Here is a 27,791-nt window from a genome sequence, read left to right on the forward strand (position 1 = left end):
CCCTTAAATTCAGGTCCTTCAGCCACTGTTACCTCAGAGATTGCTTGTGTCTTGCCCAGTGAACACAGATCTGAAGTACCCATTTAATTCTTCTGCCATTTCTTTGTTCCCCGTAATATATTCCCCTGTTTCTGTCTTCAAGGGCCTAATTTTAGTCCTAACCATTTTTTTTGCCTTGCACATACCTAAAAAAGCTTTTACTATCCTCCTTCATATTATTGGCCAGTTTACCTTCGTACCTCATTTTTCCTCTGCGTATTTCCTTCTTAGTAATCCTCTGTTGCTCTTTAAAAGCTTCCCAGTCCTCAGTTTTCCCACTTATCTTTGCTATGTTATACTTTTTCTCTTTTAACTTTATATGTTTCTTAACTTCCCTCGTCCCAGAATATTGAGGGAGGCAAGAGAACAAATTGCTGAAGCGTTGACTGACATCTTTATATCCTCTCTGGCCACTAGTGAGGTCCCAGAGGACTAGAGAATGTTGCCCCATTGTTTAAGAAGGGTAGCTGGGATAATCCAGGAAGTTACAGGCCTGTGAGCCTCCTGTCAGTGTTAGGGAAATTATTGGAACAGAATCTTAGGGACAAGATTGATAACTATTTAGAAGAAAGGATTAGGAATAGACAGCATGGTTTTGTGTGGGGGAGGTCATGTCTCACTAAGTTGATTGAGTTTTTTGAGGAGATGAAGAAGATGATTTGAGGAAGAAACATTTGTTGTTGTCCACATGGACTTCAGTAAAGCCTTTGACAAGGTTTCTCTTGACAGACTGGTCCAGAAGGTGCTGGCAAGGTAGATACAAAACTGGCTTAGTCATCGGAGATAGAGGGTAGTGGTGGAAGGATCCTTTTCAGAATAGAGGATTGTGACTCGTGGTGTTCCACAGGGATCAGTTCTGGGATCTCTGCTGTTCGTGATGTACATAAATGATTTGGAGGAAAACCATAGCTGGTCTAATTATTAAGTTTGTAGATGATACAAAGATTGGTGAAGTTGTAGATAGTGTCAGAGGATACACAGGATGTAGATCATTTGGAGGCATGGGCAGATAAAAAAAAGTAGGTACAGTTTAGTCCGGACAAATGTGAGGTGATCCATTTGGAAGGTCAAGTATAGGTGGAAATTATGCAGTGAATGGCGGAACCCTTAGGAGTATTGATGTGCAGAGAGATATGGGTGTGCAGGTCCACAGATCACTGAAGATGGTAGTGCAGGTACATAAGATAATAAGAAAGGCCAATGGCATGCTTGCCTTCGTTGGAAGGGATATTGAGTATCAAGATTGGCAAGTTCTGCTGCAGCTTTACAGAACTTTAGGCCACACTTGGAATATTGCGTACAGTTCTGGTCACCACACTACCAGAGGCATGTGGATGTTTTAGAGAGGGTACAGAAAAGATTTATCCGAATGTTAGCTCGTGCAGGAGGTTTTAGCTCTGAGAGAGGTTGGATAGACTGGGTTTGTTTTCACCGGAATGCAGGAGGGTGAGGGGTGACATAATAGAAGTTTATAAGATTATGAATGGCATGGATAGAGTGGAAAATGAGGCTTTTTCCCAGGGTGGAAGGGTCAATTACGAGGGGACACGAAGGGGGAAGTTTAAAGGAGATGTGCAAGACACATTTCTCACACAAAGGATGGTGAATGCCTGGAACATACTGTCAGAGGAAGTGGTGGAAGCAGACACAATATCAGCATTCAAGAAGCACTGGACAAATACGTGAATAGGAAGGGTGTAGAGGGATAAGGATCCTGTAAGTGAAGACAGTTTTAGTATGGAAGGGCAAAATGCATCATTGCAGGCTTGGAGGGTGGAAGGACCTGTTCCTGTGCTGTATTGTCCTTTGTTCTTTAAACATAACTTCGCATTCCCAAATCTATGTTGACTATAGTTAATCAAATCATTGACAACCAGATGTCTGCTTATCCCATCCTTTTATAATAATAGATTCTAGCATTTTCTCTACTACTGATGTAACACTAACAGGCCTTAGTTCCCTATTTTCTCTCTCTGTCCTTTAAGTTGTGGGGTGACATTTGCTTCTTCCAAAGTTGAGGGATCATTTCACAATCTATAGAATTTTGGAAGATAATCAACTATCTCTCCAACCACCACCTTCGCACTCTGGAATGAAGACCATCAGGTCCTGGCAGTTTATCAATCTTCAACCCCACCAATATCTTCAGTGCAATTGTCTTGCTAACACTAATTTACTTCAACTCCTCATTCTCCCTCGCCACTTGCATCTCTCGTTTTAAGAAAGTCCTGGGATCTTTCTCAATGAAAATGAGCACAAAGGAATCATCGGAAGTTGCAGAATCGAACTGCACCGAAGAGGTCCTATGGACCCTTGTTGTCAATACGCACTGAACCCTCTTTCCAGCACTTGACTTGTATCCTTGAATGTTCTGACATTTCTGGTGTGCTCCCTTACAGCTTCTCTGCAGTTTTTCTCTTCCTCGCTATAAAATCTCCTGACTCTGCCTTTGATGGATACATGCATTTTAGCCAAATATTTCCTTTTTGTGTACCAATGAAAGCTTTTGCAGCACGTTTTTTTGTTAGTGTGAGTGCGTTCATAGTATATTTTCCCTTTCCACCACTGTTTGGCTCTCCTTTTATGTATTCCAAACTCTTTTAGACTTTGATTTAGAATTGTCACTCCTATCTAGGTATAGTGCGAAGTGTTTATGTCCCAACATTGTGGTGCCGTCTTGCATTACAGAATAAATTACTGATTAAATTAATATTAAATTGATAGTTGATTATCTTCCAAAATTCTATCGGTTGTGAAAACTGAACCAGCTTTTAAAGTTGATCTTTCTGTCGCCATAGATTTTGCCCCTCTGCTCCTCCAGTCAGGCAACTTGATAGCCTTTTTCTTTTTCTTTTTAATCTTGAGCAGCTCTGAACTTCCTTTGTCAGCTATGATTGACCTGTTTTCAGATTTTGCATCTTGAGGGAATTTATGCTTGATTTAATTCCCGCAACAGCTCTTTTAAAAACTAACCGGTGCCTGTTTACTGTAGTGCCCCTTAATGTATTTTTCCAATCCACCTCAACCAGTTTGTGCTTCATGTATTCATGATTTCCACTCATGAAATTTAACATCCTTGCTTCAGAATGAACTACCTCACTTTGAAACAATGTAAAATTCTATTTACAGGTAAACAACTGGGAACTGTCAGTATATAATTTGATCAAAAATTCTAGCCCCCTTCTAAAATTGCCCTGCTTACAGGACAGATCAACACAAATTAATGTTATGGTTGGAAGGGGAAAAGATAACTCGTGAAGCAATTCATTGGCCCCGATCTACAAGGTTCACTGAAATGATCCTTTTGCTTGAGGTTTTTCTGTTAGCCATAGAGTCCTACAGCACGGAGACAGGCTCTTCGGCCCAAAATGGTCCATGCCGACCAAAAAGACCATCAATGTTAACCCCATTTCCCTGCACTTGACCCATATCCTTCTAAACCTTTCCTATCCATGCATTTGTTCAAATGCCTTTTAAATGTATCCACCTCAACTACTTCAGCTGGCAGCTCATTCCATATGCATATCACCCTCTGTGTTTAAAAAAAAAGTTACCCTTCAGGTTCCCTTTTATTCTTTCCCCTCTAACCTCAGGTGCCGGAAAACTGGAGGTTGGCAAACGTGGTGCCATTGTTTACGAAGGGCGGTAAGGACAAGCCAGGGAACTATCGACCAGTGAGCCTGACCTCGGTGGTGGGCAAGTTGTTGGAGGGAATCCTGAGGGACAGGATGTACGTGTATTTGGAAAGGCAAGGACTGATTAGGGATAGTCGACATTGCTTTGTGCGTGGGAAATCATGTCTCACAAACTTGATTGAGTTTTTTGAAGAAGTAACAAAGAGAATTGATGAGGGCAGAGTGATAGATGTGATCTATATGGACTTCAGCAAGGCGTTCGACAAGGTTCCCCATGGGAGACTGATTAGCAAGGTTAGAACTCATGTAATACAGGGAGAACTAGCCATTTGGATACAGAACTGGCTCGAAGGTAGAAGACAGAGGGTGGTGGTGGAGGGTTGTTTTTCAGACTGGAGACCTGTGACCAGTGGAGTGCCACAAGGATCGGTGCTGGGCCCTCTACTTTTTGTCATTTACATAAATGATTTGGATGCGAGCATAAGAGGTACAGTTAGTAAGTTTGCAGATGACACCAAAATTGGAGGTGTAGTGGACAGCGAAGAGGGTTACCTCTGATTACAACAGGATCTTGACCAGATGGGCCAATGGGCTGAGAAGTGGCAGATGGAGTTTAATTCAGATAAATGCGAGGTACTACATTTTGGGAAAGCAAATCTTAACAGGACGTATACACTTAATGGCAAGGTCCTAGGGAGTGTTGCTGAACTAAAAGACCTTCAAGTGCAGGTTCATAGCTCCTTGAAAGTGGAGTCGCAGGTAGATAGGATAGTGAAGAAGGTGTTTGGTATGCTTTCCTTTATTGGTCAGAGTATTGAGTACAGGAATTGGGAGGTCATGTTGCGGCTGTACAGGACATTGGTTAGGCCACTGCTGGAATATTGCGTGCAATCCTGGTCTCCTTCCTATCGGAAAGATGTTGTGAAACTTGAAAGGGTTCAGAAAAGATTTACAAGGATGTTGCCAGAGTTGGAGGATTTGAGCTAAGGGAGAGCTGGGGCTGTTTTCCGTGGAGTGTCGGAGGATGAGGAGTGACCTTTTTGAGGTTTACAAAATTGAGGGGCATGGATAGGGTAAATAGGCAAAGTCTTTTCCCTGGGGTCGGGGAGTCCAAAATTCGAGGACATAAGTTTAGGGTGAGAGGAGAAAGATGTAAAAGAGACCTAAGGGGCAACCTTTTCATGCAGAAGATGGTGCGTATATGGAATAAGCTACCAGAGGAAGTGGTGGAGGCTGTTACAATTGCAACATTTAAAAGGCATTTGGATGGCTATATGAATAGGAAGGGTTTTGAGGGATATGGGCCAGGCGCTGGCAGGTGGGACTAGATCGGGTTGGGATATCTGGTCGGCATGGATGGGTTGGACCGAAGGGTCTGTTTCCATGCTGTACATCTCTATGACTCTATGATGCCCTCTTTTTCTCGATTCCCCAACCTTGGGAAGAAAACTGAGAGTATTCACCCAATCCATGACTCTCCCTATAACTCAGACCATCGAGTCCTGGTAAATTTCTTCTGCACTCTTTCCAGTTTAATAACATCCTTCCTACAGCAAGGTGACTGAAACTGAAGACAATACTCCAAGTATGGTCTCCCAGCCTGTATAACTGCAACATAAGTTCCCAATTTCTATTATCCGTACCCTTACTGATGAAGGCCAGTGTGCCAAAATGTACAAAAAGGCTAGTACTTCCAAATAAACCTGTTGGACTGTCATCTGGTGGTTTTGATTTTTAACTTTAAGACCAAAGAAATAGGAAAAGGAGTAGTCTGTTCGCTCCCTCAAGCCTGCTCCACCATTCAATAAGATCATGGCTGATCTGACATGCCTCACATTGACTTTCCTGTTCTTTCCCCGTAACTGTTGACACCTGACTGATCAAAAATCTATCTGTCCTATTCTTTACAATGTCCAAAAGTTTATTTCTGTTGTAAGGAAGTTTCGTTTTCCAAAATTCCTGTGCCATGTTAATGTCAAATCATGTCAGCAATGCTATTAAAGATCCATATAATTCATTCAAAATAAAATCCCAGGAGAGTATAGTGCATTCTATGTAAGAACATAAAATTGCAGTTCATAAAAACTTGCTTAATGTTTCAATATGACTATCTGAAAGCACCTCTACAATGAATACTGTTTCTAAGCAGGTGATGTGCCTATACATATGTCAAAAATCCAGCAGCTTTATTGCTTTATATGGTTTCCATGTGATACATTTAATTAGATGCCAGCATTCCTATCCTCGTTTTTGGACTGAACTGTTTTATAGTTTAAAAACACCCTCAAAAACAGGTGCTTGGTTCTTTGGAAATTATTTTAAAATGCAGTAGCAGCTAAAGTGACCGAATCTGAATATACTGCTGGATATAGATCTTACCCAGCCAACTAATATGCTTCAGTGAAATCCAGCTTTCTCATATAACAAGTTCTCGATATCCACTAGTATGGACTCGGTTGTTAATTGGGAGAGGTAGCAACTGAGGAGAGATGAGAATTTATTTCATGGAGTTATAATGATCTGCATTCCTTGAAAGAGTTGTGAAAACAGATCAGATTGAAACATTCAAAAGGAAATGGCCAAATACTTGATTAGGATTTGCAGGTAATTGAGAAGAAAACATGGGGCAATAAAACTAATTGGATAGTACTTCCAGAAAACTAGGATAAATACAATGGTTCCTGGAAAATGGTCATTGTGAACAAGGCCAATATTTATTTCTTTATGTGTAGTAGGTTATAAGCTTAAGGGAATCAGTAAATGAACCACTCTGTGCATAATTCCCAAATTCTAATCTGTTGTGGTAGCTGCAGTATTTCTGGGGCTGGTCCACTTCAGATTCTGGTTAAAAGTGGACCCCCCCCTCCCCCAGTGAAAGGATGATGTTTGTGGAACATTCAGCAATGATAATGCCATTCAGTTTCAAGGAGAGGTGAATACTCTTGATGGCTACAACCTGGCACTTGTGTAACATGAATTACTCTGTATTTAGGGACAATTTGTCTGGTTAGCACGCAAAACAATACTTTTCACTGTATCTCCATGCGTGTGACAAGAATAAATCAAACCATGTTACTTACCATTGAATAGTAGAGCCCTAACTGGTAGGCAAGGTTGGCATTATTATCTGAAGAGCTAACCAATGGACCCAAAACATTAACTCTTGTTTTCTCTCCAAAGATGCTGCCAGACCTGCGCTTAGTTTCTGATTTTCAGATTCTGGAGATTATTCCTTTTTTTTGGTTTAGTACTAAAAACTTGTCCGCTCACTGTCATCTCATCAGACCATAAGGCTGCTCTGTGGTAGTTTAATAAGAGGGTCACCATGCCTTGGGTTGGGGAGAGATTGAGACGAAGAATCCTTCATGGTAACCTGAGCCTCAGGCAAATATGTTCTGGAGATGAGACAAGTGATATGTGGAAGGTACAATTGAAGATGTAAACCAGGTTTTAAATGCCTTTTTTCCCCCCCCCCCATGCATAATGTGCATTGGATTAAGTGTGGAAAACGGAAGAAGTGATTACATAGTCGTGATAACACTGGATTAATAATCCAGAAGGCCAGGCTGATCCTTGGGCATGGGTTCAAATCCCATCACAGCTGTTGATGGAATCTAAATTTGACTAATAAATGTGGAATTAAAAGCTTGTTTCAGTAACAGTGACAATGTTGCCATTGTCAGTTGTTATACAGAAGGAAATAGGCTTTGTGTTGGTCAAGCTGATTTAACTGACTGCAACTCTTGAGCAAGTCACTCTGTTCAAGGGCCATGAAAGCTAAGCAACAAATGCTGGGCTTGCCAGCGATTCTCCACACAGATATGTTCATTGGGATGTGTGCAAACAGCAGGTACTATGAGAGTGCAGCTAATGATTGCTGACATGTTTGCTGCTGATCCCCACCCCTTACATAGGTGATGGAAGATGCCACAGCCTCTCATCAGCTGGTGTCCTTTTAATTTTTTATGAAATTAAGGACTAGGAAATGTGAGCTGCATATTAATGACAATCTGTTAGTGCTTGATCCAGTATGAGTGGATACACGCTGAACTTGGCTTTAATCTCACATCAAAGCTTTAAAATCAGAGGATTTCAACAAAAACAGGACAAAATTATGATTTTATGGATTCATTTGACAATGGATCATTTTTCAAGTTATTTTTTGTTCATGCTGGTTGTAGTGTTTGAACGAAAGCTACTGGGTAAACTTGTTCCAGTGGCCCTGTTGAATATTCCCAATTCAGTCAGCTGCAAGGTTGGAGGGAGTTTGTGATCATCTCAAGGTATGATGGAATACCTACAACCTAATGGAACAAAGGAATAGACAATGGATATATTGATTAAGAGTTAATTGAGTGTGAATTGGTTGCAAAAAGTCAGGAGCTAGTAATCAGTGGGGTAAGTATTTCATAGATTATGGATTGTAATAAAGTTGTCACCAAGTGTGTAGTCTTGGACTTTGTTCAAAGATCTATTTCTTCTAATGTCCAACAGATCTTTGCACCATGCCTCACATAGTTCCTTGAAAGTGGAGTTGCAGGTAGATAGGATAGTGAAGGAGAAGCTTGGTGTGCTTTCCTTTATTGGACAGAGCACTGAGTACAGGAGTTGGGAGGTCATGTGGCTGTACAGGACATTGGTTAGGCCACTTTTGGAATATTGTGTGCAATTCTAGTCTCCTTCCTATCAGAAAGATGTAGTGAAAAGGTTTGTAAAATCGTGAGGGGATGTGGATAGGCTAAATAGACAAGGTCTTTTTCCTGGGCTAGAGGAATCCAGAACTAGAGGCCATAGGTTTAAGGTGAGAGGAGAAATATTTAAAAGGGACCTAAGGGGCAGCTTTTTTTACACAGAAGGTGGTCCATGTACGGAATGAGCTGCCAGAGGAAGTGGTGGAGGCTGGTACAATTGCAACATTTAAGAGGCATTTGGATGGGTATATGAATAGGAAGGGTTTGGAGCAATATGGGCCGGGTGCTGGCAGGTGGAACTAGATTGGGTTGGGATATTTGGTCAGTATGGATGGGTTGGACCGAAGGGTCTATTTCCATGCTGTTCATCTCTGACTCTACGACTGTATGGTGGAGGCTGGTACAATTGCAACATATATAAGGCATCTGGATGGGTATGTGAATAGAAAGTGTTTAGAGGGATATGGGCCAAGTGCTGGCAAATGGGACTAGATTAGCTTAGGATATCTGGTCAGCATGAATGAGTTGGACGGAAGGGTCTGTTTCCATGCTATACATCTCCAGGACTCTAAAATGATTTAAGCAATGACTTTAGAATCTTGCAGGGTAGCAATCCACTCCACTCCTGCAAACTCATTAATAAAGTAATTATTACCAGATGTCAAGTGCTGCCAATCCATCATAGAGGTAAAACCAATCTAGCAACTGAGGAACTGGAGGAGACGATTCAACCCCTCCACCTTGTTCTGCCATTCACTTAGATCATGGCTGATCTGTAGCAAAACTCCATGTGCTTGCCTTTGGTCCACATCCCTTAATACCTTTGTTTAACAAATATTCTTCTGTATCAGATTTAAAATTAACAATGTACTCCCTCCACGGCCAATCTATCCTTCCTAAGTTGTGGAGCCCAGAGTTTTGTATAGCTGCAGCACAACGTCTGCATTCTTGTACTCCAGTCCTGTTGAAATCAAGGCCAGTTTTTCATTAGCCTTTGATTATTTTCTTCAATTGTTAGTGGCATTTTAAAGATCTATGCAACTGAATCCCCAAGTCTGTTTGGACATCCACTGTGTTTAACTTCATATTATTTCGAAAGTGCCTTGATCTATCCTTTCTTGGTCTAAATAGGTAACCTCACACTTCATTACATTAAACTCCATCTGCGTCAGTTTTGCTCAATCATCTTGCCCATCAGTATCCCTTTGTAATTTTATGCTATTCATTTGTAATGCCGCCTAACTTTCAGTCATCAGCAAATTAGTGTTGGCAATATCCTAGTAGTATTATCACTCAACGATTAATCCAGAGACCTAGGTAATGTTCTTAGGACCTGGTTTTCAAAATTCCTTTGTGGCAGATGGTGGAATTTGAATTCAATAATATTCTGGAAATAAGAGTCTAATGATGACTATGTAACCATTGCCAACTGTTGGGAAAATCGATCTGGTTCACTCACCTCCTTTGGAATGGAAATCTGCCACCCTGACCTGCTCTGGTTGATGTGTGACTCCAGAACCACAGTTGACTTTTAACTGCTGCCTGGGCAATCGATGCTGATCCAGTCAGTGATGCCCACATCCCATGAATGAATTTTTTTTTTAAAGTCTTTATATTGCCATTATCGAAGTCACTTACAAATAATGTGAATAATTGAGTCCCTAACACACACCCTTGTTGGGACACAACTGGTCACATCCTGACATTATCCCTACTTTCTGTCGCCTGCCACTCAATCACTTTTCAAGCCATGTCAGTAATTTTCTGTCTTTTGTTGGCTTCTACCTGAGTTAAGTTTGTTGTGTGTGACTTTATTAAATGCTTTCTGAAAGTCCATATAAACAACATGCATAGACATCCTATGTCCACTGCCTTGGTCGCCTCTTTTTAAAAAAAAAAAAGAAAATCCATAGTATGTCCCAAAGTTTTCAACTTGTTGAACCCAGTCAGGGTGTGACAATGAAAAATAGTCCAAGTCTTTTTATCTTTTTTTCACAGTTCTTTATCACCTTGTATAAATACTGCCACGACATTTGGAGATCTACGCAATGGTAACATCCCAGGTCAGCATCGGAAACGCATTACATCAGTAGCGCCTCCATCAGATCTTCAGGAGTGGCTTAGCATGTTCCAGGTAGGTACATTGAGAAGAGCCAGGTTTGAGCTGGGCTGGGCAGAAAGATGTGTACACTGTCTTCTGGCTAGCTAACAGTTGTTGGTGAGATGGCCTTGGGTACTGGGGAGTGATTTTCATTATGAGCTCTTATCCTGAGGTGACCGGAAAATGTAAGCACGTTGGTCTCTTGGCTTGTATTTGAGCTTTCAAATTACCACAAACCTTTTTAAAAAAATTTATGGACAAGATGTGGGTGTAATTGGCTAGGCCAACATTTATGGTGCATCCCTAATTGTCCAGAAGCATTTCAGAGTCACTTACATTGTGGGTCTGGAATTTCACTGACTTGGTTTGAACCAAAGTCAAAAAATTGTGTATATATACTCTCCATTAACATCCAAAAGAGGGAAGAACTTATAAACCTTATAGTCACCCATAAAAGTAGTGAAGCCTGTGCAGGGTTTTTTTCTAAAAATATCTCTTAATTTTCATTTCTTCAGAAGTGCAGGCATTTCATCCCTAACCTTCTGTACTACTAGCATTGCTGTGCTACCTGGCCCCCTCATCTTGCATCTTTCAAAACTCACTTTCTATCCTTACTCTCTGCCTTAATCAATCTTCTTTGTCGCTCCTTCAAAAAAACTCAAATCAGGTTAGTGAGACATGATTTCCCACTCGCAAAGCCACATTAACTATCCCGAATCAGTCCTTGCTTTTCCAAATATATGTAAATCCTGCCCACCACCGAGGTCAGGCTCACTGGTCTATAGTTCCCTGGCTTGTCTTTACCACCCTTCTGAAACAGTGGCACCATGTTAGCCAAACCCCAGTCTTCCAGCACCTCACCTGTGACTATTGATGATACAAATATCTCAGCAAGAGGCCAAGCAATCAAGTTCCTTGCTTCCCAGAGAGTTCTAGAGTATATCAAGGACTTATCCAACTTTATGCATTTTAAGACCTGATGAAGGAGCAGCACTCTGCAAGTTTGCGATTTGAAATACACCTGTTGGACTATAACCTGGTGTCGTGTGATTTCTGACTTAAGACGTCTAGCACCACCTCTCCTGTAATATGGACACTTTACAAGGTTTAATTCCCCGAGTTCTCTACTTTCCATATCCTTTGCCACAGTAAACATAGATGCAAAATACTCATTTATTCTCTTTCTCATCTCCTGTAGTTTCACACAGGCAGTTTTGCTGATTTTTAAGGAACCCTCTTCTCGCTCAAGTTGCTCTTTTTATTAATGTATTTATAGAATCCCTTTGGATTCTCCTTAAACCTGGTCTGCCAAAGCTATCTCATGCCTCCTTTTTGCCGCCCTCATTTCCCTCTTGAGTATACTGCTACTGATCATACGGAGTTGCTACTGTCTATACCTGATATGTGCTTCCTTCTTTTGAACGACATGATAGAGTGAAGAGAAGGAGGCTTTTCCCCAGGATGGAGGTGTCAATTGCTTGGGGACACAGGTTCAAGGTAGAAGGGTGAAACTTTGAAAGAGATGTCCAAGACACACTTTTCTCACAAAGGGTGCTGAGTGCCTGGAAGTGGTGGGAGCAGGTACAATAACAGCATTCAAGAAGCACCTGGGTGAATACTTGAATAGGAAGGGAATAAAGGGATATGGATCCTGTAAGTGAATATAGTTGTAAAATGGAAGGGCAAAATGCCTCTGCGCAGGCTTGGAGGGTTGAAGGGCCTGTTCCTGTGAACATAGAACATGGAACATCACATCACAGTACAGGCCCTTCGGCCCTCGATGTTGCGCCGACCTGTCGTACCAATCTGAAGCCCATCCAACCTACACTATTCCATGTACGTCCATATGCTTGTCCAATGACGACTTAAATGTACTTAAAGTTGGCGAATCTACTACCGTTGCAGACTAAGCATTCCATACCCTTACTACTCTCTGAGTAAAGAAACTACCTCTGACATCTGTCCTATATCTATCACCCCTCAATTTAAAGCTATGCCCCCTCGTGCTCGCCGTCACCATCCTTGGAAAAAGGCTCTCCCTGTCCACTCTATCTAACCCTCTGATTATCTTATATGTCTCTATTAAGTCACGTCTCAACCACCTTCTCTCCAGTGAGAACAGCCTCAAGTCCCTCAGCCTTTCGTCGTATGACCTTCCCTCCATACCAGGCAACATCCTAGTAAATCTCCTCTGCACCCTTTCCAAAGCTTCCACATCCTCCTCATAATGCGGTGACCAGAACTGTACACAATACTCCAAGTGCGGCTGCACCAGAGTTTTGTACAGCTGCAGCATAACCTCATGGTTCCGGAACTCGATCCCTCTATTAATAAAAGCTAAAACTCTGTCAACCTGGGTGGCAACTTTCAAGGATCTGTGTACCTGGACACCAAGATCTCTCTGCTCATCTACACTACCAAGAATCTTACCATTAGTCCAGTACTTTGCATTCCGGTTACTCCGACCCAAGTGAATCACCTCACACTTGTCCGCATTAAACTCCATTTGTCACCTCTCAGCCCAGCTCTGTAGCTTATCTATGTCTCTCTAACCTACAACATCCTTCATCACTATCCATAGCTCCACCGACCTTAGTGTTGTCTGCAAATTTACTAACCCACCCTTCTACGCCCTCATCCAGGTCGTTTGTAAAAATGACAAACAGCAGTGGACCCAACACCGACCCTTGCAGTGCACCACTGGTAACTGGATGAACATTTCCCATCAACCACCACCCTCTGTCTTCTTTCAGCAAACCAATTACTGACTATCCCTAATCAAATTATTCTTTTCTAGATGATTATAAATCCTATCTCTTATAACCTTTTCCAACACTACCAACAACTGAAGTAAGGCTCATTGGTCTATAATTACCAGAGTTGTCTCTACTCCCCTTCTTGAACAGGGGAACCACATTTTCTATCCTCTAGTCTTCTGGCACTATTCCGGTAGACAATGACGATATAAAGATCAATGCCAAAGGCTCGGCAGTTTCCTCCCTGGCTTCCCAAAGGACCCTAGGATAAATCCCATCCGGCCCAGGGGACTTATCTATTTTCACAATCTGCAGGATTTCTAATACCTGTGCTGTATTCTTTGTTCTTTCAACACTATGGTTGCAAGAGCAGAGCTAGGTATTCTGTGAGGAGCAACTCAGCATATGACTCCCCAAAGTCTCTCCACACAGCACACAATGAGCAGTGGAAGTTGTTTATTTGGATTTTCATAAGGCCTTGGACAAAGTTCCGCGTGGTAGACTAATTCGTAAAATTGGTCACTTGGAATTCGGGGTAACCTTGCCAATTGGATACATAATTGGCTTAACGGCAGGAGACAGACTAATGATGGAGGGTTGTTTTTCAGACTGGAGGCTGTGACCAGCAGTCTTACACAGGGATCAGTGCTGGGTCCTCTTTTGTTTATCATTTATATAAATGATTTGGATGAAAACATAGAGAGAATGGTTAGTAAGTTTGTGGATGACACCAAAATTGGTGGCACAGTAGACAGTGAAGAAGGTTTAAGATCTTTATCAAATGGGTCAATGGGTTGAAAAATGGCAGATGGAGGCTTATACAATTAATGGTAGGACCTTGGGTGGTGTAGAGCAGAGAGACCTAAGAGTACAGGTGCAGAACGTTTTGAAGCTTACATCACATATAGACGGGTTTGTTAAAAAGGTGTTTGGTACGCTTGCCTTCAAATGTAAAGAATTCCAAGTATGACCTTCACAGAAACATTAAGACAGCCAAGGACCAATACCGATCCAAACTAGAAACCCAGACAGTCACCCAGTGACTATGGCAAGGACTAAATGACATCACCGGTTCTAAAAAGAGACAGTGCAAGGTAGTAGATATTGACACATCCCTCCCAGATCGTCTCAACACTTCCTTTGCTTGCTTTGAGCAGAATTTCAGCGGAGAGGTAACATCAATTCCGACAAGTTCTAATGAACCTATCCCAACAGTCACTGCCTCAGAGGTCAGATCAGTTTTCCTTCATGTGAATCCAAGGAATGCGATGGGACAAGGCGGAGTACCAGGCTGTGCACTTGGAGCATGCGCAAATCAACTGGCAGAGGTCTTCTCAGACATCTTCAACCTCTCCCTGCAGCAGGCCAATGTCCCTGCCTGTTTCAAGAGGGCCAGCATCACCCCTTGTGCCTAAGAAGGCTTATGCAGCATGTCTCAATGAGTACCACCCAGTGGCCCTCGCTTCTGTGGTCGTGAAGTGCTTTGAAAGGCTGATCATGGCATTCAGGAACTCCAGCCTCCCCATTACTCTTGACCCACTCCAATTTGCCTATCGGACCAACAGATCCACGTCAGATGCCATATCACTCCTTGCCCTTCACTCCTCCCTCAAACATCTTGCCCCCAAGAATACTTATATAAGAATCCTACTCATTGACTACAGTTCAGCCTTCCACACTATTAGCCCCTCGAGACTGATTACTGAACCTAGTGATCTCGGACTAAACCCCACTCTTTGCAACTGAATCCTCAGTTTTCTGACCCACAGGTCACAATCAGTGAAGACTGGACACAATGTCTCATTGTCACTAACACTCAATACTGGAGCCCACAGGGGTGTTTACTCAGCTCCCTACTGTACTCACTGTATACCCATGACTGTGTCGCCAAAAAACAAACTAATGCCATTTACAAGTTCGCTGATGTCGGTCGAATCTCAGATGGCGATGAAACAGACTACAGACGGGAGGTAGAAGATCTGGAAAAATGGTGCACTGAGAATAACCTAGCTCTCAATGCCAACAAAACCAAGGAACTCATTATTGACTTTTGGCGAGATGTAACTCATGACCCCCTACACATTAACAGCACAAAGGTGGAACGAGTGGAGAATGTCAAGCTCCTAGGAGTGGTCATCCACAAGCTCTCTTGGACTCTCCATGTGGACGCACTGGTTACAAAGGCCCAACAACTTCTCTTTTTCCGTAGGCCGCTGAGGAAATTTGGCATGACTGTGAATACCCTTGCCATCGAGAGCATTCTGTCTAGATGTATTACTACTTGGTATGGCAACTGTGCCATTCAAGATCGGAGACGATTACAGAGAGTGATGAACTCGGCCTGGACAATCACAACCTCCCATCTATAGAATCCATCTACCAGGCCCGCTGTCAAGGAAAGGCCACCAGCATTCTCAACGATCCATCCCACCTTGGCAATGTTTTTCTACAACCTCTATCGTCGGGGAGAAGGTATAGAAGCCTGAACACATGCATCAGCTGGTTTCGAAACCGTTTCTACCCTACTGTTACAATACTGAATGGAGACTCAAACTCTTTAACGTTCATCTGTACCTGTGTTTTTGCTCTTGCCGCTGTTTACCTATTATTTATTTATTTATTTATGCTACTCTGTGATCTGCCTGTAATTGCTCGCAAGATAAAGCTTTTCACTGTGCCTCACTACACACGAGAACAAATTCAATTCAATTAAATGCAATTCATTGCTCGGTCCTTTGAATACAGGAGTTGGGACATTTACAGGAGTGACATTTAAGGAATGACAATGTTTTTATTCCTTGAGACTGTTGTGTTGAGGTTGTACGGGACACTGGTGAGGCCTCTTCTGGAACACCTTGTCCAGTTTTGGTGTCTCAATTATAGGAAGGATATTATCAAGCTGGAGAGTGTTCAGAGAACATATACCAGGATGTTGCCAGGTGTGGAAGGTTTGAGTTATAAAGAAAGTCTGGATAGACTGGGACTTCTTCCACTGGAGTGTAGGAGATTGAGAGGCGACTTAAAAGAATTTTATAAAATAATGAGAGGTGTAGATCGCGTAGATGGTAGTTGTCTTTTCCCTAAGATGGGGGAATTGGAGACTAGTGGGCACATTTTTAATATGAGAGGAGAGAGAGTTTTAAAAAGTTATGAGGCAAATTGTTTTTACACAGAAGGTTGTTCACGTGTAGAATGAACTTGCTGAGAAAGTGGTGGATGCAGGTACTGTTATAATATTTAAAAGACATTTGCTTAGATACATGATTGGGCAAGGTTTGAAGAGATATGGGTCAGGAGTAGGCAGGTGGGACACATTTAGTTTGGGATTATATTGGACAAAGGGCACTGACATGTGGGAACACCAGCCTTGCTCGTTTTCCTGCAAATCATTCAACATTGAGCCAAATCTTAAAATATTTGGGCCCTGACAAGATTCCAGCATCAGGACATAAGATATCTCATCTGCTTCAGTACTTGATGTGCCCCTAGCCAAGCTGTTTCGATACAGCTACAATACTGTCTGACGTGTGAAAATGGCCTGATTATGTCCTGTGTACACAAAGCAAGACAATTACAATCTGGCCAGTTAACGCCACATCAAACTATTCTCGATTGTGGATAAAAAGGGTGAAAAAATATCGTCATCAGTGCGAGCAAGGGGCACTTGCTCAGCAATAGTTTGCTGACACTCAGTTTAGGTTCTGCTGGGACGACTTAGCTCCTGAGCTCATTGCAAACTTGTATTTTTTACTCATTCCATGAGTGTCACTGTAACTGAAAATCTATAACTCTGCTTAAAGACATTACGGGTTTACCTACCTGAACCAAATAGACTGCAGCAGTTCAAGCAAGCCGCTCATCACCACCGTATCAAGACCAACTACGAATGGACAGTAAAAGCTGTTCCAGCAGTGATGTCCATATTCTGTGAATGAATAAAAACATTGTCATTCCTTAAATGTTACTTGGTCAAAATCCATTATCCCCACTCCACCTTCCCAAACAGCACAGTAGAGTATGTGGCATAGACTGCAGCAGTTCAGGAAAGTGGCTCCCAACCATCTTTTTGTAGACCATTTGAGATGGGCCATGAGCAAATACAAATGCAAACACTTGGACAGACTGCATAAAACTACCTAATGCTGTATCAGTGATTTATTTATCATTTATACTCTCTGCTTCCCTTTTCTATTTGCCTCTTTCAGTACCTTCTGTTCCCTGTTTTATGGTGATGAAATGAGTTGATGTGAATTCTTAATCACTGATTCTTCTGAATTTCATCTTAAAGACCCACTCATTGTCGTTGAAATTAAAATTGATTATTAACTCAGCTCCTCAAATGTAAGGACCAACACTCCCTCCCCAAAATATCTCCTTTGGTCACAACTTCTTTCAAGTGTTTAAAACAGTTTCCTGGCCATCTACCCTTGACATTTCTTCATTTGGCTTATTGATACCTCATAATCGGACATTCTGTTTCCAGATGGAAGTCATTTTGTGATTGTTCCAAACAGATGGACATCTCATTAGTTAATTTACCATTGGTATCTCAAATGTGAAACAGCTGCTGTGTTGCCACATACATTGAGGGCAAGTCATGAATGGTTTTCATTCATTAATGGGGGATGTGTGTGGAAAATCCTACATTTTTTTTAATCATGTAAAGTAGTGCCTGGGAGCATTTTGTTAAATCCCTGCTGAAAACTTTGAAAGTCTGGGGAAGCTGGTCCTCCTGGTGAAGGGAAGTCTGTCCTAAGTTACAGATCTGCTGAAATGGCAGTGGGCCAGATGGGTCATGACATGAGAGGTACAAATGTTGCCAATGAGCCCATAATTGATCAGGTAAATAAGAATAGAGCAGTTCAATCTGGATAAGTGTGAAATGATGGACTTGGTCAGGGCAAACAAAACAAGGGAATATATGAAAAATGGTAGGAATCCGGGAAGCACTAATGGTCAGAGGGACATTGGTGTGCATGTTGCTAACTTAACCCCGAGTGAAAAGTGACCTCGTGCCAGAAGATTGTTGGCAAACCCTTATTCTAGCAAGAGTTGCTGATTTCTGTAGTGCTGAGGATGTTGGGATGAAACAAAATACAAAAGCGTCATAATTGATAGACTGAGATATTTTTGGATGAATTCTTCAACCTGTTCTCCCTATGAGGCCTTTGACTTGAAAGGAGTACATTCTGAAGAGCTCATCTTTGATCTATTTGAGTGTAATTAATGTGTGAACTTTCCTTCTCCCATGACCTTCCGGCTATATAAATAAGTGTTGACAGTTTGATAATTACAAACTTACCTGTCAGTAGGTGATGAGGAATATTCCTTGTATTTAATTTGGTCTCTGACATCTTTGCTTTCTGTTCCACAGAAGTGGAGTGGCCCTGAGAAGCTGCTGGCATTGGATGAGCTCATTGATCGCTGTGAGACTTCGCAGATCAAATACATGATGCAGGTCATTGAACCTCAGTTCCAACGAGACTTCATTTCCCTCCTTCCAAAAGAGGTACGTATCTAAATGGTAATGAACCCATGCTGTACAGTCTGATCAGGAGCTGGTCATGTAGAGCATAAAGTTACACTTCTGTTTTTTAAGTTGCACAGTAAAAGGAATGTGAGAAAGTTGTCCCAGTTGAGCAGGGTTACTGCCTGACCAGGTTTGTTTCTAGTTGCATCTTCTATACAACTTGCTGAAACAAATTTGTATCAGCAAATGGTCAGAGATTTGTTTATTTCTGACCTACACCATCTCTTTGCTGAAGATGCTGACTGAAGCTGAGGTTCTGTTCTTCAGACACCATTTAGCCCCATTGAATCTTACCCAAAAGCTCTTTGCTTGATAGAGGTCAGAAGTTTCTGCCTTTCTCTAGCTCTGGCTTCTTGTGAATTTCACAATCCGTTGCAATCAGCTTCTGTGTTGCCAGACCAAAATTATAAGAACACGTTGTTGAAGTGTCACCTAATTGAGGTCTTTACAATAGATTTTAAGCGAGTGGACTGAGTATGGGAAAGAACCATACTAGAGGCCATCAATATAAGGAGTATGATCAAGGTTTGTGGACACATAAAAATTGGTACAGTGAGAATAAATGTAGACTGTAGGAGGAAATCCACAGCCTTGGTAGGTGGGCAGAGCAATTGCTAATGGAATGAAATGAAGAAAAATGTGATGTAATACATTGGGAGAGCTAACGAGACAAGGAATTTCAGTATGAATGGTGCACCCCAGACCCATGTTGGAGACCATGTCCACAGATTGCTAAAGATAGCAGGGCAGGGTATTTAAGGTATCAAAACATGCGGTGCTGGAAAAGACAGCATCCAAGGAGTAGGAGAGTCGACGTTTCGAGCGTAAAATCTTCATCAGGAATGTGATTTCATTCTTTGAAGAAGAACGTATGCTGGAAACATGGTCTCTCGTGCTTCTCGGATGCTGCCTGGCCAGCTGGGCTTTTCCAGCATCACACCTCTTGACGCTGATCTCCAGCAACTGCAGTCCTCACTTTCTCCAGGTAGGTAAGGTGGCTGAGAAGGCACATGAGATGCTTTTCCTTATTACCTAAGGCATAGAATTCAAGAACTGGGAGATTATTTTGGTATTGTATAAATTGCTGGTTTTGTCACAAGTGAGATTCTGTGTGGAGTTCTGCTCACCACATTATAGGAAGGATGTGACTATAAGAGAGAGAGTGTACAGGAGATTTATCAGGATCCTGCCTAGACTGGACAGTCTTGAGTTATGAGGAAAAATTAGATAGGCTGGGGTTGTTTTCCTTGAAGCACCGAAGATTGAGAGGTACTGATGGAGATGTATAATCACTATTTATTACAGATAAATGGATTCTAGCCACAGATAAACTATTATAAACCAACATAGTCTATTGGTTAAAACTTTCAAACCCCTTTATAAACACTCCTTCATACACATTCTGCCTACCCACCCAATAGTGAAGAAGGGCAGAGGGAAAGAGAAGGCAGCTCAGTGGGACCTGCCCACGCAATTGCTGAGATGATCCTTTCACTGGAGCCGCAGTATGTTTAGTTTGTACTTAGAAAGCTCTCAGACTTAAAAGTTTGAGTTTACAACAACTGATGAGAGGAAGTGATGGAGCTATCTTCAGGATTGAGAAGCTTTTTACTGAGAAGCAGCAATGTTCCTTCCTTTCCAGAGGTTTGATAGCTTCTGCCTTGAAGTTCTCATCCACAAACTGGTCAATTCTCTGGAAGCCAGTCACTTATTGGCAGGCAAGGCAACCTTTTCCATCGGGGACTAGTCACCATTTTACAGACCAATGAGCTACTTGTTGCCAGTCAGACCTTCACTTGTACCAAGTCCCTTGACTCCAGCTTGTCTATAACTCATGCTTTCTCCACTGCTTCCCCAACAGCTATGAAAACAGCACTTACAATAAGAACATGGAACATAGAACGTTACAGCACAACACTCTACAGGCCCTTCGGCCATCGATGTTACACAGCCCTGTGAAAATAATCTGATGCTCATCTAACCTACACTGTTACATTATTATCCATATGTATGTCCAAAACCCATTTAAATGCCCTTAACGTCAGCAAGTCTACCACTGTTGCAGGCAGGTTGTTCCATGCTCCTACTAGTGGAGAAACTACCCCTAATATCTGTGTTAAATCTATCACCCTCAATTTAAAGTTATGTTCCCTTGTGTTAGCTTTCACCATCCGAAGAAAAGGCTCTCGCTGTCCACCCTATCTAGCCCTCCGATTATCTTATGTGTCTCGATTAAGTCACCTCACAACCTTCTCTCCAGCGAAAACAGCCTCAGTTCCATCAGCCTTTCCTTGTATGTCCTTCCTTCTATACCAGGCAACATCCTAGTAAATCTCCTCTGAATCCTTTCCAAAGCTTCCACATCGTTCCTATAATGCAGTGACCAGAATTGCATGTAATTCAATTGGGGCCTTACCAGTGTCTTGTACAGCTGAAGCATGACCTCGTAGCTCCGAAAGTCAATCCCCCTCCCAATAAATACCAATGCACTATGTTCCCTCTTTACAACCCTATCAACCTGGGTGGCAACTTTCAGGGATTTATGCATCAGAACATCAATGTCTCTCTGTTCATCTACACTGCCAAGAATTTTACCATTAGCCAGTATTCTGCATTCCAAAGTGAACTACCTCACACTTTTCCACATTAAACTCCATTTGCCACTTCTCAGTCCAGCTCTGCATCTTATTTATGTCCCACGATAACCCACAACATCCTTCAGCACTATCCACAACTCTGCCTACCTTAGTGTCAATCACAAATTTACTAACCCATCCTTCTATGCCCACAATGACAAACAGCAGTGGACCCAAAACAGATCCTTGCAGCGCACCACTGGTAACTGAGCTCCAGGATGAACATTTCCCATCAGCCACCACCCTCTGTCATCTTTCAGCTAGCCAATTTCTGATCCAAACTGCTAAATCACCTTCGGTCCCGAAACACTCTCTTTTGCGCAATAGCCTACCATGTGGAACCTTATCAAACGCCTTACTGAAGTCCATATAGATCACATCTATCACTCTGCCCTCATCAATCCTCTTTGTTACTTCTTCAATAAACTCCATCAAGTTTGTGAGACATGATTTCCCACACAGTAAGCCAAGTTGACTATCCCTAATCAGTCTTTGCCTTTCCAAATATATGTACATCCTGTCCCTCAGGATTCCCTCCAACAACTTGCCCACCACAGAGGTCAGGCTCACTAGTCTATAGTTCTCTGGCTTGTCCTTACCACCCTTCTTAAACAGTGGCGCCATGTTAGCCAACCTCCAGTCTTCCGGCACCTCACCTGTGACTATTGATGATACAATATCTCAGCAAGAGGCCCAGCAATCACTTCTCTAGCTTCCCACAGAGTTTTCAGGTACACCTGATCAAGTCTTGGGGATTTATCCACCTTTACCCGTTTCAAGACATCCAGCACTTCCTCCTTTTGTAAAATGGACATTTTGCAAGATGTCATCATCTATTTCCCTACAGTCTATATCTTCCATATCCTTTTCTACAATAAATATGTTGCAAAATACTCGTTTAGTATCTTCCCCCACTTTCTGCGGCTCCACACAAAGGCCGTCTTGCTGATCTTTGAGGAGCCCTATTCTCTCCCTTGTCTTATACACACTTAAATTCCTCTCCATCTCAACCCTTAACATTATGGCAGTCCCAGTCTATGTTTGGAAAGTCCCCTACCATAACCACCCTATTATTCTTACAGGTAGCTGAGATCTCCTTACAAGTTTGTTTCTCAATTTCCCTCTGACTATTAGGGGGTCTATAATACAGTCCCAGTAAGGTGATCATCCCTTTCTTATTTCTCAGTTCCACCCAAATAATTTCCCTGGATGTATTTCCGTTAATATCCTCCCTCAGCACAGCTGTATTGTTATCCCTTATCACAAATGCCATCCCCCCCTCTCTTGCCTCCCTTTCTATCCTTCCTATAGCATTTGTATCCTGGAACATTAAGCTGCCAATCCTGCCCATCCCTGAGCCATGTTTCTGTAATTGCTATGATATCCCAGTCCCATGTTCCTAACCATGCCCTGAGTTCATCTGCCTTCCCTGTTAGGCCCCTTTCATTGAAATAAATGCAGTTTAATTTATTAGTCCTACCTTGTCCCTGCCTGCCCTGACTGTTTGACTCACTTCTGTTCTCAGCTGTACCCGTCTCAGGTTGATCTCTTTTCTCACTATCTCCCTGGGTCCCACCCCACACCTTCATAGTTTAAATCCTCCCGAGCAGTTCTAGCAAATTTCCCTGCCAGTATATTAGTCCCCTTCCAATTTAGGTGCAATCCGTCCTTCTTGTACAGGTCACTTCTACCCCAAAAGAGATTCCAATGATCCAAAAATGTGAATCCTTCTCCCATACACCAGCTCCTCAGCCATGCATTCATGTGCTGAAGGTGAATTAGAAATTCTTCTAACATTTTTATATTTAGAGAATCATTGCACTGCCACAGCCTTGAGGAGTCTGGACCAAAAGCTGGAAAATGGAATTAGGGTAGTCAGATCTTTGTTGACATGTATGAATGTGATGGCCTGAACGGTCTTCTGTGTTGCAAGTATCTATGAGAAAGGAATTGATGGTTTCACTTCTGTATTTAGAGGAGAATAAATGGGAAATGGTTGGCCTGGATGTTCTGCCTCTCTGTTGGGTGCCTTGTGTAATATGTACCAGAACTCAAACTATTTTCAGGCAATGAAGATGCTTCGTTGGAGTTAAGGAACTAATGAGCTTACTGAATAGTGAAACAGCTTTGAGAGACTACTTCTGTTGATCAATTCCTTGGCTTGGAGCTCTGGAATTCCCTCCCTTAACCCTGCCCCTCAACTTTTTGATGCTGTCTCTCACCACCGGCGCTCCCAGGTTGCTGTATTTCTCTAGCATTTCATATTCCTGTTTCTTTACCTCACATCTCCATTTAATTACTCATGTAAGACATGTCTTATGGCCTACCTCTTAGAGACTTAGTCACCTGTCCTATTAGAACCATGTTGGAACGTTTTACTGTGTTTTCGAAGTGCGAATAGTTCAATTTGCACAGGCACACCTGCAATCAGTAATGAGCTGAGTTCAAGGCTGGTTTTCTTTTGTTACCCTCCTCTCACCACCCAGACACAGCCCAATACGGCCAATTGTAGTGCACTGGAATTCAGTTCAGAGCAGCAATCAAACTTGAAGATTAAAAGTCTGTATTGTTTGAGTACTACATTGTCTGTATACAGACTAACCCGGAGAGGAACTCAATTGACTATTTTCTTCTTGCCACCACATAATTGTGGAGCATACTTTATAAAATACCATTGATTAAATGTTCACATTGTGACGTTTCATTGGTATCTGAGAAGACAAATGTATATCTCACTCTCTGTAGTCTGAAGAGATTTGAAATTAGATGTATGAAATTCTGACTGTAAAATCCATTGTTGTTTGATTGAAGATAACTGCCATACAATCAGACTGATATTAACCTTTTTGAGAGGGACTCGTTTCAGTTTACTCTGTTCAGGCTGACCATGTTTTATCACGCCTGGTGTCCTGATTCATAGTCATCTGTTTATGTGGAGCAGTTTTATACTGTTTGGTATTTCTTCTTTGCAGCTGGCACTCTACGTCCTGTCATTTCTGGAGCCACGAGATCTGCTGCGGGCAGCACAGACTTGTCGGTACTGGCGCATCTTAGCTGAGGATAACTTGCTCTGGAGAGAGAAATGCAGGGAAGAAGGTGAGTGCAAAGTGGTGACATGTTAACATCATAATTGCCAGTTGCATCAGTGCCCACAGAGGTGACCAAAGCCTTATTCTCTGAGAAACATGGAGCATCCTTGACAGCTTGTATAGTTTCTCATTGAGGTGTGTCTGCCACTTGATCCATCCACTTGCAGTGCTATGCTGAGGTAGGATTTGAGGGACTCTGGGTTATTTGGTAGTGTTAAACCAAACCATAATTTAGTATCTTTTGTTCATTTCCTCCTACACATTAGATTTTGATTGTGTGGAGTTTGCTCGATTGTTGGGAGAATGAGTCCATTTTCCATACTTTTCTAAGGGCAGCTGACAAATCCCCTCGTCCAGTATGCTCAGAACAGAAATCTCAAAACAAATCCATGATCTCTGGCTCTCCTGTTGTGTGTCATTGAAATGTAATTTTAATTTTTAATTTTATACCAATGTCAGTTGGGCTGCAGAATTTTTGTTTGCACTTATGGTCCAGAACTTGTTCTGTGAGTTATGTATCATCTAACATGTCTGTGCTGGAATGGTTATTCAATGAATAATGGCCAAATTCTTTCTCTCACCTCAATTCAACCCACATCATCTCATTTGTATGTGATTCATAGTGCACTGTGGCCAGTGTTCGATAACCTGATTCTCCACTTGTGTTTGGTCACTAAGATCTCATTTGCTGTAAATCTTATTTCAAATGTTGATGGTTATTCAAAGAAAACACTAATCTCAGAGACACAGCAAGTGAAAACTTGTTAGATGTGTACTAAAATGAAGTAAATATCTTCATGTGATGCAAATTATTAAACATTGGTCATAGTGCTTCGTCAATCACATACACTTGAGCCAACATCCGCAATGGGCCGAATGCACAAAATATTTCGCATAGACCTTCAACTAACGTGTTGGAGAAGAGGGTTCTTAACTTTGTGGAGAAGTCTGACTGTGTTTCTCTGTGAAAGATCTGGTTGTAATTTTTGCACGATGTTCTCCAGTCTTTGACTCTGTTCAGCAGGTGTTCTTTCTCTAACTTGACTATTCTGACTAATATTTTAACATGGAAGCAGAATTGGGCCATTCAACCCTCGAGTCTGCTCCACCATTTGATCTTAGCCAAAAACTTTACATGACAAGCAAATTTATAATTTTTTGTAGTTTTGTTCAGAGCTGAGTGTGTTGATGGTTATGCCAACATTTAGCATTCATTGCAATTGCTCTTGAGAACAAAGAACAAAAAAAATTGCAGCACAGGAACATGCCCTTCTTGCTATTCACCCTGTCTATACCTCTCATGATTTTGTAGACCTCAATCAGGTCTTCCCTCAACCTCCCTCTTTCTAATGAAAATAATCCTAATTTACTCTACTTCTCCTCATAGCTCTCACCCTCCATACCAGGCAACATCCTTGTGAACCTCCTCTGCACCCTCTCCAAAGCATCCACATCCTTTTGGTAATGTGGCTACCAGAACCGTATGCAATGTTCCAAATGTGGCCAAACCAAAGTCCTATACAACTTTAACATGACCTGCCAACTCTTTTGCCCAATACCCCATCCAATGAAGGAAAGCATGCCCTAAGCCTCCTTGATCAGTCAATCGATCTGAGTTACCACCTTCAGGGTACAATGGACCTGAACATCCAGATCTCTCTGTACATCAAGTTTCCCCAGGACTTTTCCATTTACTTATAGTTCGCTCTTGAATTGCGTCTTCCAAAATGCATCACCTCCCATTTGTCCGGATTGAACTCCATCTGCCATTTCTCTGCCCAACTCTCCAATCTATCTAGATTCTGCTGTATTCTCTGATGGTCTCCTTCAATACCTGCTACTCCACCAATCTTAGTGTCATCTGCAAACTTGCTAATGAGGCAACCTATACCCTGCTCTAGATCATTTATGTATATCACAAACAGCAGTGGTCCCAGCACAGATCCCTGTGGGTCGCCACTGATCATGAGTTTCCATTTTGAGAAGCACCCTTCCACTACTACTGTGTCTCCTGTTGCCCAACCATCTAACCAGAACACCCTGGACCCCGTGTGCCTTCACCTTCTTCATCAGCCTACCATGGAGAACCTTACCAAACGCCTTACTGAAGCCCATGTATATGACATCTACAGCCCTTCCTTCATCAATCAACTTTGTCACTTCCTCAAAGAATTGTATTAAGTTAGTAAGATGTGACCTCCCCTGCACAAAACCATGCTGCCTATCACTGATATTCTCATTGTCTTCCAAATGGACATAGATCCTATCCCTTAGTATCTTCTCTAGCAGCTTCCCTACCACTGATATCAAACTCACAGGTCTGTAATTACCTGAATTATCCCTGCTATCCTCCTTAAACAAGGGGACAACATTAGCAATTCTCCAGTCCTCCAGGACCTCACCCAGCTATTTCCTCTCTCACTTCCCTCAGTAACCTGGGATAGATCCCATCCAGACTTGGGACGTGTCCACCTTGATGCCTTTTAGAATACCCAACACTTCCTCTTTCTTTATGCCAACTTGACCTAGACTAATCAAAGATCTGTCCCTAACCTCAACGTCCATCATGTCCCTTTCCTCTGTGCATACCGATGCAAAGTACTTATTAAGAATCTCACCCATTTTCTCTGACTCCATGCATAACTTTCCTCCTTTGCCCTTGAGTGGGCCAACCCTTTCCCTAGTTACTCTCTTGCTCCTTATATATGAATAAAAGGCTTTGGGATTTTCCTTAACGCCGTTTACTTAAGATATTTCATTATCCCTTTTAGCCCTCTTAATTCGTCTTTTCAGATTGGTTTTACTTTCCTGATATTCTCCCAAAGCTTCATCTGTTTTTCGTCGTCTAGACCTCATGTATGCTTCCTCTTTCCTCTTCCCTAGTCTCTCAATTTCAGGTGGTGGTGTGTGGCCTTCATGAACTGCTGCAGGCCATGTGCTATAGATTGATCCACAATGCTGTTAGGGAAAGTGTTCCAGGATTTTGACCCAGTGACAATGAAGGAATGGTGATATATTTCCAAGTCAGGACGGCAAATGGCTTGGAGTGTAACTTGCAGGTGGTGCTGTTCCACTACATTTATCCCCCTTGGTGCCAGAGGTCACATGTTTGGAAGGTGCTGTTGCAAGGGCCTTGATGAGTCACTAGCCCATCTTATAAATCTGTATGCCATTACTCTGTGCCAGTGGTGAGGGAGTGGATGTTGAAGGTGGGAGCTGGAGTGCTGATAAATTTTGTCCTGGATGGTGTCGAGTTTCTTGAATGTTAATGCAGCTGTGCTGATACAGGCAAATGGGGAATGTTCTGTTACACT

At 42.2% G+C, this 27,791-nt stretch overlaps 1 protein-coding gene across 1 annotated transcript in view; it reads left to right on the plus strand.

Annotated features, from left to right (window-relative positions):
• The window catches only part of LOC122550994 (F-box/WD repeat-containing protein 7-like), a 225,437-nt gene that overhangs the window by 132,850 nt on the left and 64,796 nt on the right, over positions 1–27,791 (plus strand). The window contains exons 5-7 of the mRNA XM_043692588.2: positions 10,364–10,499; positions 18,597–18,731; positions 24,361–24,484. Coding sequence (XP_043548523.1) covers positions 10,364–10,499; positions 18,597–18,731; positions 24,361–24,484 — 395 coding nt within the window. The remainder of the gene's footprint in view (positions 1–10,363; positions 10,500–18,596; positions 18,732–24,360; positions 24,485–27,791) is intronic.

Source organism: Chiloscyllium plagiosum, unplaced genomic scaffold, assembly GCF_037043375.1.
Source record: "Chiloscyllium plagiosum isolate Xiang-an unplaced genomic scaffold, Cpla_swu_hap1 HiC_scaffold_6, whole genome shotgun sequence".
NCBI classification, from domain to species: Eukaryota; Metazoa; Chordata; class Chondrichthyes; order Orectolobiformes; family Hemiscylliidae; genus Chiloscyllium; species Chiloscyllium plagiosum.